Raw genomic sequence first — 15,738 nt, 5'->3', positions numbered from 1 at the left:
TGGTACTGAGGGTTGGTTTTTTTCCCCTCTCCTCCCCCTCCATGCTGTTTCCAACTTTGTGATAATTATTTTCTTTTGTGTCGTGTGATTGTAGGCCACTGGAGTCACTCCCAGTCGAAGGGCTGGTGCGACTTTGGGCACATGAAGCACTTCGTCTGTTTCAAGATCGTCTGGTTGATGATGTGGAGCGTCGTTGGACAAATGACAATATTGATGTTGTAGCACTTAAACACTTCCCAGGAGTTGAACGTGAAGCAGCTTTGACTCGCCCAATACTTTACAGCAATTGGTTGTCCAAGGACTATGTGCCAGTTGATAGGGAAGAGCTGAGAGAATATGTGAAAGCCAGGCTAAAGGTTAGTTTAGATTTGGTATACTGGTGAATTTAAAAGTATTTATTACTTTACCTGATGCTGCAGTTTTTCATTTTTGTCCACTTTAATTTGAAATGAAACTCATTTGTCTTAAGTATGGCTGCTTTTCATCACACATCACACATTACACCTGTAACAATCACTTTCTTGTCTTATAAGTACAGTGAAATGTGTGAACCTTTTGATGGTTTCTTCTGTTTTTAATAGTTTTGTTATTTTAAATCAGGTTTTCTATGAAGAAGAGTTGGATGTTCCCCTTGTCTTGTTTGATGAAGTTCTTGATCATGTATTGAGGATAGATAGAATTTTCAGGCAGCCTCAAGGACATCTGCTTTTAATTGGTGTATCTGGTGCTGGCAAAACCACATTGTCGAGATTTGTGGCTTGGATGAATGGCCTTTCAATCTTCCAAATAAAGGTACATGTATTACAGTTAAATATTCCAGAGATTAAAAGAGACTGTATCATTTTCAGACACATTGTTCGGTTTCTATGTAACAGGTACATAACAAATACACTGGTGAAGATTTTGATGAAGACTTGAGAGCTGTATTGCGACGTGCTGGATGCAAAGATGAAAAAATAGCCTTTATACTGGACGAATCAAATGTTCTGGACTCTGGGTTTTTGGAAAGAATGAATACATTATTAGCTAATGGAGAAGTGCCTGGTCTGTTTGAAGGTAATAAAACTGTTTATGAATTAAATGTCAGTATCACTGTGATTTGTGAACATGTGGATTTTTAAAAAAATATCTCAGTAATTTATGGTCATGATAGATATAAAAATACTGCTTCATTTTTGCTCTACTGTTACTTCAAGTTGTCTTTGATTAAGAAATATTCTTGGATCAGAGTTACTGTCTGTTTATCCTCAATTTATAAGCACTTACTTTCATAGTTTCAATATTATCTGTTTTCTTATATTACTGCCAGTAATTTCAAAATCATCAAAGCTGTGCCCAAATTAAGCAATTTATTCTCCAAATTTGAAACTTTGGGTCTGTTTTTAGGAATGCTTGCTGTATCACTTGATTTTAATTTAATTAGTTCTATTAAACAGCAGTTACCAATGGAGGATTTCAGATGCTTTCTTCAATGAATTGAATTTTATTTGATCCTGTAGGATTACATGGTATACAGTGAATGTACATGTAATATAGGGCATGCCAAAATACAAAAACGTTCATTGTCACATACTTCCCAACTATTCTAACATCATTGATTATAATTAACAATATTTGCACATTTAATGTGAACAGTACTCGTCGTCACAGTAAAACTCATCACCAGTAAAATTCCTTTTTCACCAGATAGTCTCTTAGGTTCTTTGAAAACTTAATGTCATTTGTGTTGTCACATAGCATTTTAGGCAGACTTAGTAATTTGATACCCGAGTACTGGGGTCATTTTTCAAGCATTTTCCGTCGGTGGGGTATGCTTCGTGTGTCATTCTTCCTATGTGCATTGTGGGTGTGTGCACTAGCATTTGTAGTCCATCTGGCACTATCTTTCGTGACATGTAGCGTAGCTTTATATATGTACGAGGAGGAAAAAGTTAAGATGCATACTCTTTTGAAGCAGTTTATGCTCGTTTCAGAAGTCTTTCTTCCTAATATGGTTCTGACTGCCTTTTTATGTGAACACACTTTTTATTTCTAGGATTTTTGATTTTCCCCACACTGCCATTCCATATTGCAGGTATGGTTCGAAGAGTCCATAGTGTACTTTGCACAGAAGCTGTTTATCTGCATATTGTTCTAGCTGCCTCATTATAAATATGATGGAGCTGAGTTTTTTACAGACAGAATTAATATGTTGTTTACATTTCAGCTTGTTATCCATGGTAATACCTAGGGATCTAGTGAATTCTGCTTTTTCTAATCTTGTTTCATATACATCTACACCCATGTGCACAGCCTTCTCTTTATTTCTGAACTTATTTTTTTTTTTTTTTTTTTTTTTTTTTGTTCATAACAAGGATTTTATATAGTAATCATTGCGTTTGTTACCTATTTCTCTGCCATCTGTAACCACAGTGTTTATTTTAATTGACCATATACCCTTTTTTTTTGTTTGATCCAGCTTTTTCCTGTCTTTCACCATTAATTGCATTCCAAGCTGCTTTTGTCTTGTTTCTTGAGTTAGTTATGGTAGCACTAATTGCTCTTGATTTTGTCTCTCATATTATATGTCTATACATAGTTTGTAGAATTTTATGATTTTCAGCTTCACCCCTCCATCTCAGATCCTGCATTTCCTTCGCAGTTCTGTTATTTCACTGGTAATCCACTTTGTCTGGCCCTGCATCTTCTCTCGTCTCTTTACTCTGGGGAATGCTACATTAAAGTGATGTTTAACTGTTTTAATAAATGAATCATATTTTTCATTTACATTCTGCACCTTTAGGGCTTCATTCCAGGTTTCCCTGCTCAATATTGCTCTAAAAATGTTCATATTTTGTTCACTGATGTTCTTGATTTCTTTGGTTGGTTGTTTTGGCTCAGATATTATGTCCTTACTTTTGCAGAAGCAAATCAGCTATCCATGATGATCAGATATCTCTCTTAGGACTACATGTGATTCGTAGTTAGACCTACTAATGTTCGTAATGATGTTGTCAATAGCTGGCTGACTTTGAGAAGTCACTCTTGTTGGTGCAGATATTGTTGCCTCCACATCGTACTGTATTAACCATTCTTCAAAATCTGTCTTGGTTTTGATTCTTTTCCCATGTCAATATTGAAGTCACCACATATAATGATGTTTTTCTTTGTATTCATTTTTGGTCTTCCTCTTTAGTGTTCAACCCTGAGGTTGGTTTGCAGCAGAGCGCCATTCCTCTCTTCTGTCTGCTTTCCTCTTCATTTCCACATATGTGTTCCATCCAACGTCATTCATGATCTGTTGCATGTATGATATCCTTGGTCGCCCCCGCCGATTCCTTCCCTCAATAACTCCTTCTGCTATTGTTCCAATGATATTGTTGTGTCGTAGGATGTGCCCTACAAGTTTGTCTCTTCTTGTTTGGATGTGCCTCCACAGAGATCGAGTTTCCTGTACTCTTCTAAGCACCTCTTCATTTGTTACTTTGTCTGTCCAGCTGATCTTCATCATCCTTCTATAGCACCACATCTCCAGGGCCTCTAGCCGTCTTCTCTCTGCTCTTCCAACTGTCCAAGTTTCACATCCATATAGGGCCACACTCCAAACGAAACCTTTCATGATGCGTTTCCTTATTTTCAGACTGATGTTGTTGCTGGTGAGTAAGTTCCTTCTCCGATTAAATGCAATTTTGGCCTTTTGTATTCTGGTCGCAATTTCTTTCCGGCTTCTACCATCCCTTGTGATTTTGCTTCCCAGGTAAGTAAATTCCTGTATCACTTCCCACTCCTCTCTTCCAATTCTAATTCTCGGAGGTTCATATTCTGCTCCTGTACTGCATACCATCACTTTAGTCTTTTTCTTGTTTATTCTCATTCCATACTGATTGTATAGAATTTTTTCCGTTGTTCTGAGGACTTCCTCTAGATCTTCTTCTGTCTCCGTGACTATAGCAATATCATCTGCATAACGTACCATGTCTATCTTCTGCCCATTAATTTTGATCCCCACCTCAGTAGTTTCTCGAACTTGGTCTATAGCTTCCTGGATGTAAGCATTGAATATAAGAGGAGAGAGAGCACATCCTTGTCTTACCCCTTTTCTAATATTTGCTTGTTGTTCCTGGTGACAGTTCCTAATCACTGCCACCTCATTCTTATAGAAACTGAGTATCACGCGGATGTCTTTGTACTTTATTCCAATTTTCCTCAGCACTCTGAACATCTCTTGCCAGATAACGTTATCAAATGCCTTTTCCATGTCTATAAAGGCAATATAAGTTGGTTTATTTTTCTGTAATTGCTTTTCGATAATGAGTCTTAGTGCCAGAATCGCCTCTCTTGTTCCCAATCCCCTTCTGAAACCAAACTGATCTTCACTCAGCATATCCTCCACCTTCTCTTCAATTCTCTTCAGAACTATTTTTATGAGAATTTTTGATGCATGTGATATTAGGCTAAGAGTTCGGTGCTGTTCACATTTTGTAGCTGCTGCCTTCTTTGGTATAGGAACAATGATACATTTCTGGAAGTCTGTCGGTATCTCTCCTGTGTTATAGATGGACCTAATAAGTTTAAGCAGCATCATTTTCATGCCGTCACCAGCATTCTTTATTAGTTCTGCAGGGATGTCATCAATACCCGTTGCTTTGTTGTCCTGTAGTTCTTTTAGAGCTCTGTCAAATTCTTCTCAGAATGTCATCACCCTTGTCATCTTCGTCTACTTCCTCTTCTCTTCCTATTACTTCCTCCGAAAGAGGTGTTCCAGCATATAACTCCTCTATGTATTCTTTCCATCTCTTCAGCATGTCTTCACCAAACAGCATTTTCCCCTCTTTATTTTCTATTGTGCCTGAGAGTACTGTTTTACGTTTGTTAAAAAAAATTGATTTGCTGTTCTGTAGGCTAAATCAGTTCTTCCGTTTTGCATATTTTCTTCTACTTTTCCTGCACATTTCTCCAAGAAAATTTTCTTTTGCTTTCCTAGCTTCTCTATTAACTAAATTCCTTAGTCTTCTGTATTCAGCTTTTCCTTGTTCCTCAGTTGCATTTTTGTATAATCTTCTGTTTTCTATAAGCTCAATAATATCTGCTGTAATCCATTTCCTCTTGTTTTTGGGTTCAGTTCTTCCAACTATCTTTTCTGCTGCTTTGTATATACCAGATTTAATCTGATTCCAGTCTTCATTTACTCCACCATGTTGAAAATTTTTAATTAGGTTGTCTGTTTCATGAGCATAGTGCTTTGCCAGTCCCTCAGTTTTCAGTTTTTCTAGTTCCCATTTAAGTTTTACTGGCTTCTTCTTCAAACGTTTGAATCTCAGTGAACTTTTCATCATGACCAGGTTATGATCACTGCCTATGTCTGCAGATGGATAGCTCCTGCAATCTTTTATCTGGTTCCTAAAACGTGCTTTCACTAGAATGTAGTCAATCTGTTGTCTCCTCAGGTCTCCAGGGGCCTTCCATGTATATCTTCTTCGTTTGTGGTGTTGGAAAAGTGTGTTTGCAACAACTAATTGGTGCTTTGAGCAGAACTCGATCAGTCGATCACCTCTTTCATTTCTTCTTCCAAGTCCATATTTGCCAACAATTCCTTCCTCCGGGTCTTCACCCACAATCGCGTTCCAGTCCCCCATGGCAATCAGGTTTTCATCTCCCTTAACATTTCTCATCGCATCACTTATTTCTTCCTATATTTCGTCAATGACTGCATCTTCTTCTTTGGATGTTGGCATGTATATTTGTATTATCACAGTGTCCTTTGGTTTAGTTTCAAGTTTGACTAGTATTATTCGAGAGCTATATTGCACATATCCCTTGACACATGAGCCATAGTTTTTCCTCAAAATTATTCCAACTCCTCCCATTCCCGGTCTATCTTGGTCAGTTCCGGTGTGAATGACTCTGTATTCTCCAGACCAGAAATCACCTGGTTGGGGCCATCTCATCTCCGATATACCCAGGATATCGATTTCCAGTCGCTCCATTTCAAGTTTTACATTTTCTAGCTTGCTACACTGAAGCAGTGTTCTCACATTCCAAGTGGCTATGTTAAAATTGGGATTCATTTCCTTACGTTGTCTATATCTTTTGCAGTCCCCACCCGGAGATCCGATTGGGGGACTATTTTATCTCCGGAAAATTTTACAGAAGATACTGACATGGTTTACTGCTGATGCTTGGGATAACTGTAGTTCTTTAATGTGGTGGTTTCCCGTTGCCTTCCACATCCTATGCCGTTGACCATCAGCTGGTTCTTCCGCCTTTGGAAATGATTTCTCATTTCCAGGGCAAGAGGGTGCCCTGTCCAGCAGATGCTGGGGTGATGACTTATCCCGGTCATCCTTCGGTCCCTGTCTACGTTAGCCATCATATGAAGTGATGTTGCCCACTCTCTACCGCTTGGAGGTGTAGATCAGGAGTTTCCCTTCATCGGGTCTAGGACCTTAATGGCATTTCCTAGTCCCCTCCAGTACTTTAGAGAGTCATTTTTGGTAAGTTGGCCATTTTTTCCAGAAAAATGCTAATCTTCCCGCTTCATGACCTGTATATACAAAACAATCTAACGTCATCAGTCACTACACCAGTAATTTCAGTGTCTTTTTCTCTAGCTATAGGTAATCTCACACCTATACTGTTTTCAGTCTTTAGGGGCTCTGCTGTGTATGGAATCTCTACCCTATCTTTGTTCACAGGGGATGAATATTCAACATTGATGACCCAGTGTAAAGAAGGGGCCCAACGAGAAGGTCTGATGTTGGATTCTAATGAGGAATTATACAAATGGTTTACTGGTCAGGTGATGAAGAATTTGCATGTTGTATTTACAATGAATCCTTCTTCTGAAGGGCTCAAAGATAGAGCTGCAACATCACCTGCACTCTTCAACAGATGTGTTCTGAACTGGTTTGGAGACTGGTCAGATGGTGCTCTCTTCCAGGTATTTTTCTGTTATTAATGTATTGAGGTTTGACATTTATGCACAAGTGTAATTTTTAAGAGCACATGTTCAAATTTTTTTAACTTAATAATTATTATTTTACAAGTTGTTATTTTATGCGAGTAATCCTGTTCACTGGACCAAAAAAACTACCAAAGTGGCATGCCAAAGATAAGAAGTTGAGATATAAGCAGATAACATAGTGAGGCGGGGTTGTGGGTAATAAGTTAATGGGTGTAGATTTGTGCTCGGTGTGTTAATGGCAGAAGCGCATTGCAGAGCATATTGTGTTAGATATTTTTAACTCTAGGTTGGAAGATTGATGTGTTGGAGAGGCAGAAAAATGGGAGAATGGGAGATTATTTTTGCATTTACTCCATTGATGAATTTCTCAGTAGAACCAACTGATACAATATAACTTGTGCACAATTTCAGTGCAGTAATGTGTTCATTGTAAAAAAAGTGTGTGTGTGTGTGTGTGTGTGTGTGTGTGTGTGTGTGTGTGTGTGTGTGTGTGTGTGTAAAAGTACAATCTAACTTCTGTACCAGTTCAGTGTAGTAATGTGTTCATTGTAAATAAGTATTTAGTAGTTGTATTACACATTTATTACCTTATATATAAATAAATAACTTTTTTTATTTTAAATTCAATGCATTAGTATTTGTAAAATGATTCTTTCATACAGTGTTCATTAAAAAATGACCATGCCACTTGGGACCTGTGGAATGGTACATTAGTTAATTTGTTTGAGTTGTAAATATTTGTCATGTATTGTTGTTTTTCTGACGTGTTCTACATCCTGGAGGATCTCCTCACTACGGATCAATTGGAATGAAAATAAATCTAATCTAATAATCTAATTTGTATCAAATGCCAAGCTCTGAAGGATGTGAAAGGTTTCTCAGGTGTTGCTGCATAATGCCCTCTGGGTTATCTGTCATCGACAATCACTCCAGTTCAAATGTAGTGTGGGAATGTCAGAATTGAGGCTGACAAATAGTGTGACTGCTCAGAACTTGCCCATGTATAGTGTTTCATGGCTAAAAAGAACTTTGTGACAAGAGCTGCTGCAGATCATAGAGTACCATTTCATTCTTGCCCACAAAGATGCCCAATTACAGTGCTCAATGAGGCAGGAACAGTGAACTCTGAGAACTGGATACATATATGTAAAACTTTTCTGCCTAAACATGAATGGAAAATGGCTTCTAGGCATTAGAAATCCTCCTGATAGACCTGTTTGCATGAATGTTGCAAGCAAGAGAAAGCTCTGTTTTGAAAGTGAAACTGTGGAAGATTCTGGTAATGTTTCAGATATTTAAAAATTGGCCATTTTTGTAAAAGTGACAAAGCATAGAATCGGAACCAATACTCTTAGCTTTTGGACAACCTGACTGGGAGAGCCAGTTGTCAAACACTTCGGGGTGTCATGGAGAATTAGCACTTTTTACAAGTGCAGCATTCGTTAAGTTCCATTTTCTTACCTCAGTGAATATGCAATGATAAAATAAAGTAATTTAATTTGATTTTACATTAGAGTTCCCCATTAGAATTCAAGCATGTCCTTATCTGAAACTGTTCCCAGATGATGTTAATATGATGTAATGAAGTAAAACTTACCTGAATGTGCTTGATAGTCACTCATCCTGACCACTTCTACCAAGAGTAGCCACTACACAGATGCCAATGTGTTTGTCTTCAACTATTTATATTAACCATCATTTACTAGTTGTTTCCTATCTACTTACAGGTGTAAGACTTTTTTGTTAACCATGTTCTGCCACAGTGGGCAATCTTCTTCTTCTAGCTGGTTGGGACATCATGTTGCATCCCTTTCTCACAGACGTAACAAGCTTTGGACATGGCAAAACATCAATGGCTAATTAAAGTCATTCTGTATATTTTATTAATATATTGAAATATTTTTTCACATGGTTTTTGAAAACCACATAAAGATGATGTCCATGTATAATGTGGGAAACACAATGCACCAGTGTTTTCATCAAGTTTTGGCAGTGTTTTAGTTCTTACACATACCAGGTTTTAACTAAAACCCCTTGACAAGGACAATCAGTAGCAACCACATATATAATTATATCCTCAAAGTCACTAGATGTGATTTCCAATGAGAAAAATCATTTGCAACTGCTTACAAAAATGGGAAATTTTAGGCCAATATGTTAGTTGCCGTTGGAGTGTTTTGAAATGTACTTTAATTTATAAACCTGTATCCATGTAATATGATGACAAATTTTTGTGAGGCTTTTGTGTGCTGTTAACACTGTCACTTATTTTGACATGTCAATTACGTAGTTATCATTTTATATAATTTGGTGATTGGTTGTTAAATTGTATGTGCTGAAAAATTTCTTTGCAGGTTGGCAGGGAATTCACAAACCGTGTAGATTTAGAGCGTCCTTCATGGAAGGCACCAGACTTCTTCCCCACAGCATATGCAGGCCTTCCAGCTTCACCAACTCACCGTGATGCAGTTATCAATGCTTGTGTTTACGTTCATCAAACTCTGCATAAGGCAAATGCTCGTCTTGCTAAAAGAGGAGCTCGCACGATGGCCATTACTCCAAGGTAAACGAGCTGTTGAATTGTGTAAAAACAAATGAACCTTACTGGAGATCAAATGAACCTTAGTGGAGATCTTCAGTAAAAGATAGAGATATTGGAAATTATGGTGTCACATTAAGGTTTTTATTTATAAGTTGTTTTGGTGGCACCAGAATGAATTTACACTGTCCACCCCCAGTAGCTGAGTGGTCAGCACGACAGAATGTCAAACCTAAGGGGGCCCGGGTTTGATTCCCGGCTGGGTTGGAGATTTTCTCCACTCAGGGACTGGGTGCTGTGTTGTCGTAATTATCATCATTTAATCCCCATCGATGCACAAGTTGCCGAAGTGGCATCAAATTGAAAAACTTGCACTCAGCAAACAGTCTACCCGACGGAAGGCCCTAGTCACTTGACATTTACATTTTACACTGCAGCGAAGAGGTCACTGTTAGGGAAATTCATGTCTTGTGCCAGATCAGGACTTGAACTTGGTGCCTCTATCTTTCGTAAGTAAGTGCTTTATCGACTAATGTATCCAGAATCTTGTACTTCTGCACTTGCATTTCTTTAGTACAGCAATTCAGTGTGTATAAAGACATCTTCTTAATTGTTTTCCTTAAATGGTGAATGGCTATTATATCTTAGGAATCAGAAATAGCTTTTCATATAAGTATAAATCTGCATGTTTGTGATACTTTTGCATTAATTTGTAAAAAAAAATTTTAACATACTACTCGTATGAAGTAAGGTTTGGTTTAGGAACTATAGAAGTAACAGTATTTTATGAGTTTGTTTTGAAATATGTATGATGTCAAAAAATGTGTTTTGCCTCCTTTTAGATTGTCCTGATTAAGGGTTTCATGGAATAAACAATGGATCCATTGTAACAAAATTTATGTAGGTGTATTGCATTGATTTATTTGTTAACCATTGCAGGCATTATCTGGACTTCATTCACCATTTCGTGAAGCTGTACAATGAAAAGAGATCGGATCTTGAAGAGCAGCAGCTGCATTTGAATGTTGGTTTGAGCAAGATTGCAGAAACAGTTGAACAAGTAGAAGAGATGCAAAAATCACTTGCTGTGAAATCTCAGGTATTGGAGCACTGAAATAAGTTTGTTCTCTGTCTCTGCCTCCCCCCTCTCCCTCTCTCCCAATGTGCTTCCTTCTTGCTGAATGCATATGCTATAAATGTTGTATATATAAGAACCGTTGCTTAATGCTATGCTATTGTATGGAAACAGACCGACCTATCCTTGTGCATGGGTAATTTGGACATAGGCCATTGAGGAGTATGGCTGTTTCGAAAAAATTAGCTCCACATCCAAAGTATGTTCCAATGCATTATCAATAAACTTCTCCAGTGCATATAATTATGGCCATTGGAATATGTCACAAATTGTTTAGGTGTATCTCACTCTTTAGTACTTCAATAACGTTAATTTTTTTTTCCCCTCCATGTTTTGAAAATGAATGTAATATCTCTTTTTCCCAGTTGTAATGTCCAAAATAGTGTGCTTTTTGTACTAAGTGTTTTGCAGTTGTTAATGAATTTCTTTATTAAAATTTTTCTCATATCTTAAATCTGATAACAGCAGTGTTACAGTTTAAATTCTGAAATAAATATGTAAAGATGTGACTTTTGTAAACTCCTGATTATGCCTAGTATGCTTACTTCATAAATATATATTTCTGAATGGTATTCTGCATTGCAGTCTGATATGAGACATACAATTGCACAAAATTACCTACACAAAATATCTGCTTGACTTTCAGAATTTGTAAGTAGTTAATCATGGTGAACTACACTGGTAGTGATCTTAAGAGAGAAATGAAAAAAATGATATATATGTATGGGGGAGGGGGCACATGTGGGCTGTCCTTCCATCCCAAGGGAATTTAGTAAGACTGATGGTATTCTTGACATAGACTCATTGACATTGGTTGGTGGTTGATGATGATGATGATGATGATGATGCTGTTTCAGTGTGTGTACTCTCTGGATTTATGTAAGGAAGTCTACCCAGATTCAGGCTAACTTTGGTTCCTTAAGGGAAACTTTTAAGAACAATGTTGGGATACTCCCTTTCAGGATGATGCAGACAATTTACTTCCCAATCCTTGTCCTGTTTGAGCTAACTACTTTGCTTCCTTCTTCTGGGATAAATGGAAGGGACACATTAAGTCACTGGCAGGGGAGACAGGTGGAACCCAGAATTGTTGTGAGGATTTTAAGAAAGTGCAATGTGCCTTTTACTGAAACCACACAAGACATAATTGCAACTTATTGCAGAACACTGCTCCAGTGTGAGAGAGCAATATAAAGTAGGAATGAAAGCAGAGATTGACAGAATTTGGAGACATGCTGCTAGAATATAACCAGTTAATATAGCACAGAGGTATAACTGAGATGATGAGGGAACTTAAATCAAAATCTTTGGAAGAAATGCACTGTCTTCATTTACCAAGAAATCATAAAGTTTCAGTTATCACTAAAAAAAAATAAAAAATCAAGCTGGGACTGTGAAACTTGATATTACATTAGTACTTCTGTATATTCACATTCAGAGAAGCAGCTTGTGGGATGAGGTCCTGTGCAGAATGAGCTGGGATATTGTGATGGGACTGCTTCCTGTAAACTTGTAAAGTGGTTACAGTTGTATGGTCCTGGTACTGTTGCCCCTGATGAACATAAACTGTTAGCTCCATATCGTGGCTATTCTAAAGAAAAGAAAACCAAACACTCCATGTCAAGTTGCTTGACAATGGGTGGGCATTCACCTTTTTCACCAGTGGTGAATCCACGTTTTTGGCTTGCTTTGTCCCTTTGCCATGGATTAATGATGACAGACTCGGCACTCAAACATGGTGATTAAGCAACTAAAGGAGGATAGGCACATTTGCAACATTTCTGCTGCTGCCTCTGTTCAGTAAGATTTGAGTGAATGTAAGTTGTTGCAGAAACCAGTGGATGGTAACCATTGTGGAATTCAGAATTGTTGCTTAAGATATTAAAAATGATCCCCGGCAGCTTTTGGTTCTCCAACAAGTGCCTCAATTATATTATGCTGACCTCTGAGCACTAGAGCCTCCACTTCTCTTGAAAGTCACAGTTTTCAGCAAACCGCTTCATTGATCATTATTCAGACTAGTTTGACCACACTGGGAGCCTCTGAGCCACCTGCCCAATTTCTCATGTGATAGTGCTTTAATGTTGTACACTTCCACCAACTCGGCATGGACAGTTGGTGAGTCCTTCCCCTTCAAATGCAGGAAACTAATCATTGCCCAATTTCCCACAGTTAAACGGTAGATTGTCTCATTTTGTTTTGGCTTCTCTGGCTGAGTTTAGCAGTGCTGTGGTGGTGGGCTATCAGTGTGTATCAGGATTGCACACACATACTTACAAACATAAAACTGTATAACTTTCTTTAAATGATAATTATAACTTAATGGCTACTCTTCATACTAATCAAATATTTATGTCCTAGTAAGTGGAGCAGTAAACCATTAGTTCCTGAAATCATTTAAGGCACTGAGTGGATGATTCATTTGCAAACAAAATGGGCAGTTCGTCTCCCCATAAATATCCAGTCTGAGCGTAGGGGCTTGGTATCAACAGGGTATAAATTTTTAATATTCTTTCCCTTGTCACCTGCCTCTACAAATTACACTTTCTTCCTCCTCCTTCCTCTTCCATATCCCTACGCCAACTCAAAGTAGCAGCATTTGTCTTTGATTGTTGACAACTGTCTTTGAGATAAACAAATTAAGATAATGTTTTGGTGTCCCATGTTGGTATTTCGTTCAACTATTCAAACATCATCTTTGTGAGGAAACGTTTCATCTACATTTGCCAATACTTGTAACTAATGCATTTGTATCCTTTTATTCCACAAAAATTGTTTCTTGATTCTTAGCTTGTTTACAACTGTGTAGCAACAAAAAGTTGAATACATGTTTCATTGTTTGACATTCTTAGGCTGTTGTATCACAATCTGAAATGCTGAAAACCCCCCCCCCCCCCCCAAAAGTCAAAGTCTATGACCTCATTGTTTTTCTTGGCAAGCTGAACTCTTGTATTAACTCTAGTTATTGTTAGAAGACTGTGCAAAGTTTAATGAGATTTCATGTATGTTATGTAGGAGTTGCAAGCCAAGAATGAAGCTGCAAATGCGAAATTGAAACAAATGGTAAAGGATCAACAGGAAGCAGAAAAGAAGAAAGTCCAGAGTCAGGAGATTCAAGCTGAACTGGAGATACAAACTGTAAAAATAGCACAGAAGCGTGAAGATGTCATGGCTGATTTAGCTCAAGTGGAACCAGCTGTCATAGATGCTCAGCAAGGTAAGTTCTGAAATGTGCTTTGCTTATAGGAATGACATCCTGTGATTTTAAATCAACTTCGGATTATTCAAATAGAATACAGGGTGCTCAGAAACAATCTGAAAAGCTTGAGTGTGTTGTAGGGTAGGTTGTGCTGAGAAATTATTGTAAAGAAAAAATTCAATACATTGCACCATTTGAGAGTTAATTAGCATTGTAATTGGCCAGTCTGGAAATTGTGTACTCAGTCTAAGTGGCTTGCCAGAGAAAGTGTCGCCAAATGTGTTCTCTGTTAGTTTTTCCTAAAACTGGGGCAGTAATGAGGATCAAATCCAGCTCGGAGGCTGACCAGTCTCGTGTGCTAGGAGTACAACTGATACTAACTGTGTTTGGTGGGCTGCTTGAATTTGTGTATGATGACCTCATTTGCTAACATCAGAGCTAATTATATAAGAAATGGTGCAACATATTGAATTTTGCATAACCTACATTGCAACACCCATTCATGCTTTTGAGACTGTTTCTGACCACCTCATATAATGAAAAGTATTAAGAAATACATAAATCTGACAAACAATAGGCAATGTGTTTCATCATGGTCAGTTAATATTAAAAAAACATTTGTTGTTCAAGTACTGAGAAAGAACAAAAAACATGGCTTTATTTATTAAAGGTAGCAAAAATATGCTAATAGAACAGTTAACAGCCAGAATGAAAAAGTTGAAATTCAGAAGAAATGATGAACCAATAAAGTGTAGCTACTGAAGATGTTATAGCGAGTGCAATTTAAGTTTTCTGTTAGTTAATTTTGATACTTCACATTTTTTTCCCAACCACATCTATACTTTGTATTTCACCCTCCATGGCTTTTGTTGCAGTACCATAACTTGTTTTGCATCCAAATTTTAGTAGGTTAGTGTTTATTTGGACTGTAAATGTGGGCTAACATGGAAACTGAGAGCAAAGTAAAATATTTTTAATCATAAATTAATGATTTTGGTTTTTGTTTTGGATAGGCAATAATCATGTCAAAAAATTATTTACTTCACATTGAACATAGTATTTGAATGCTTTCATTACAAAATAAAAATGTAAGACTGATTCATTACCAGTCAGATAAAACAAGCTGACAAACTTAGAATTTGAGTACACCTGTATGCATAAACTTTTGTTTAAACTGGTATGTTCGCTGAATAAGGGGTTATTCAAATTGCATTATTAAATTTAATAAATCTTTATTGGAATATATATATTATCAGAATCTTGTAGAGAATTAGCCTGTATAACAATTTGCCTCTGTTCTCAACAAGTACTCCTGCACAGTGCTTTTTGCCCACTGCGGGATTTTCGCCACAAAGTAGGTTTAACCACTGAATGAAAGTTAAATTACATGCTTGTTCTATATGGGTGTACTTCCACCACACTGCCATGTCAAAGTTACCTTCTTCCATCTTTGAGAAATGGTATTGTGTCTCTGGGCTGTTTTTTTTTCCCATCTTGGTCTCTTCATGCAGGACACTCATTTTGGTATGGCTTCATTACAGTCTGTAGGAATGAAGTCTAAATGGAATATGTTCGTGTACTCTGTTGTGTTTTCAGGCCTTCGATTTCAATCACTGGGGATTTAGATATCTGAGCTGTGAGTATACAAATGGCCAAGGAAGATAAATAGAAATTGTATAACAAGTCATTTAAAAATAAATTGGAAGTCTTAGACATTGATACATACATTACAAGGGTTCCTGGTGGGCAGAGGTGCATTACCACTCTTGGTGTCTTCCATATGTTGACAACTTTTCTACTTCTCCATTTGTTTAATTATATCCTGTATAGTGTTGGCAGCTTCTGCCTAATACCATGATCAAAACCTGATGAAAATGGTTTGATTTGTAAGTGTTTGTACCATGCAAATACAAACCAGAAGT

General features: G+C 37.4%; 1 protein-coding gene across 1 annotated transcript in view; it reads left to right on the top strand.

Moving 5' to 3' along the window:
• Positions 1 to 15,738, top strand: part of LOC126354951 (dynein heavy chain, cytoplasmic-like) — a 217,351-nt gene that overhangs the window by 131,139 nt on the left and 70,474 nt on the right. The window contains 7 exon segments of the mRNA XM_050005032.1: positions 95 to 356; positions 601 to 792; positions 876 to 1,056; positions 6,675 to 6,919; positions 9,298 to 9,506; positions 10,422 to 10,581; positions 13,633 to 13,834. Coding sequence (XP_049860989.1) covers positions 95 to 356; positions 601 to 792; positions 876 to 1,056; positions 6,675 to 6,919; positions 9,298 to 9,506; positions 10,422 to 10,581; positions 13,633 to 13,834 — 1,451 coding nt within the window.

The sequence above is a fragment of the Schistocerca gregaria genome, chromosome 3, assembly GCF_023897955.1.
Source record: "Schistocerca gregaria isolate iqSchGreg1 chromosome 3, iqSchGreg1.2, whole genome shotgun sequence".
In the NCBI taxonomy this organism is placed as follows: Eukaryota; Metazoa; Arthropoda; class Insecta; order Orthoptera; family Acrididae; genus Schistocerca; species Schistocerca gregaria.
Note: the sequence above shows the minus strand (reverse complement) of the source record. Positions and strands in the feature narration are given on the sequence as shown.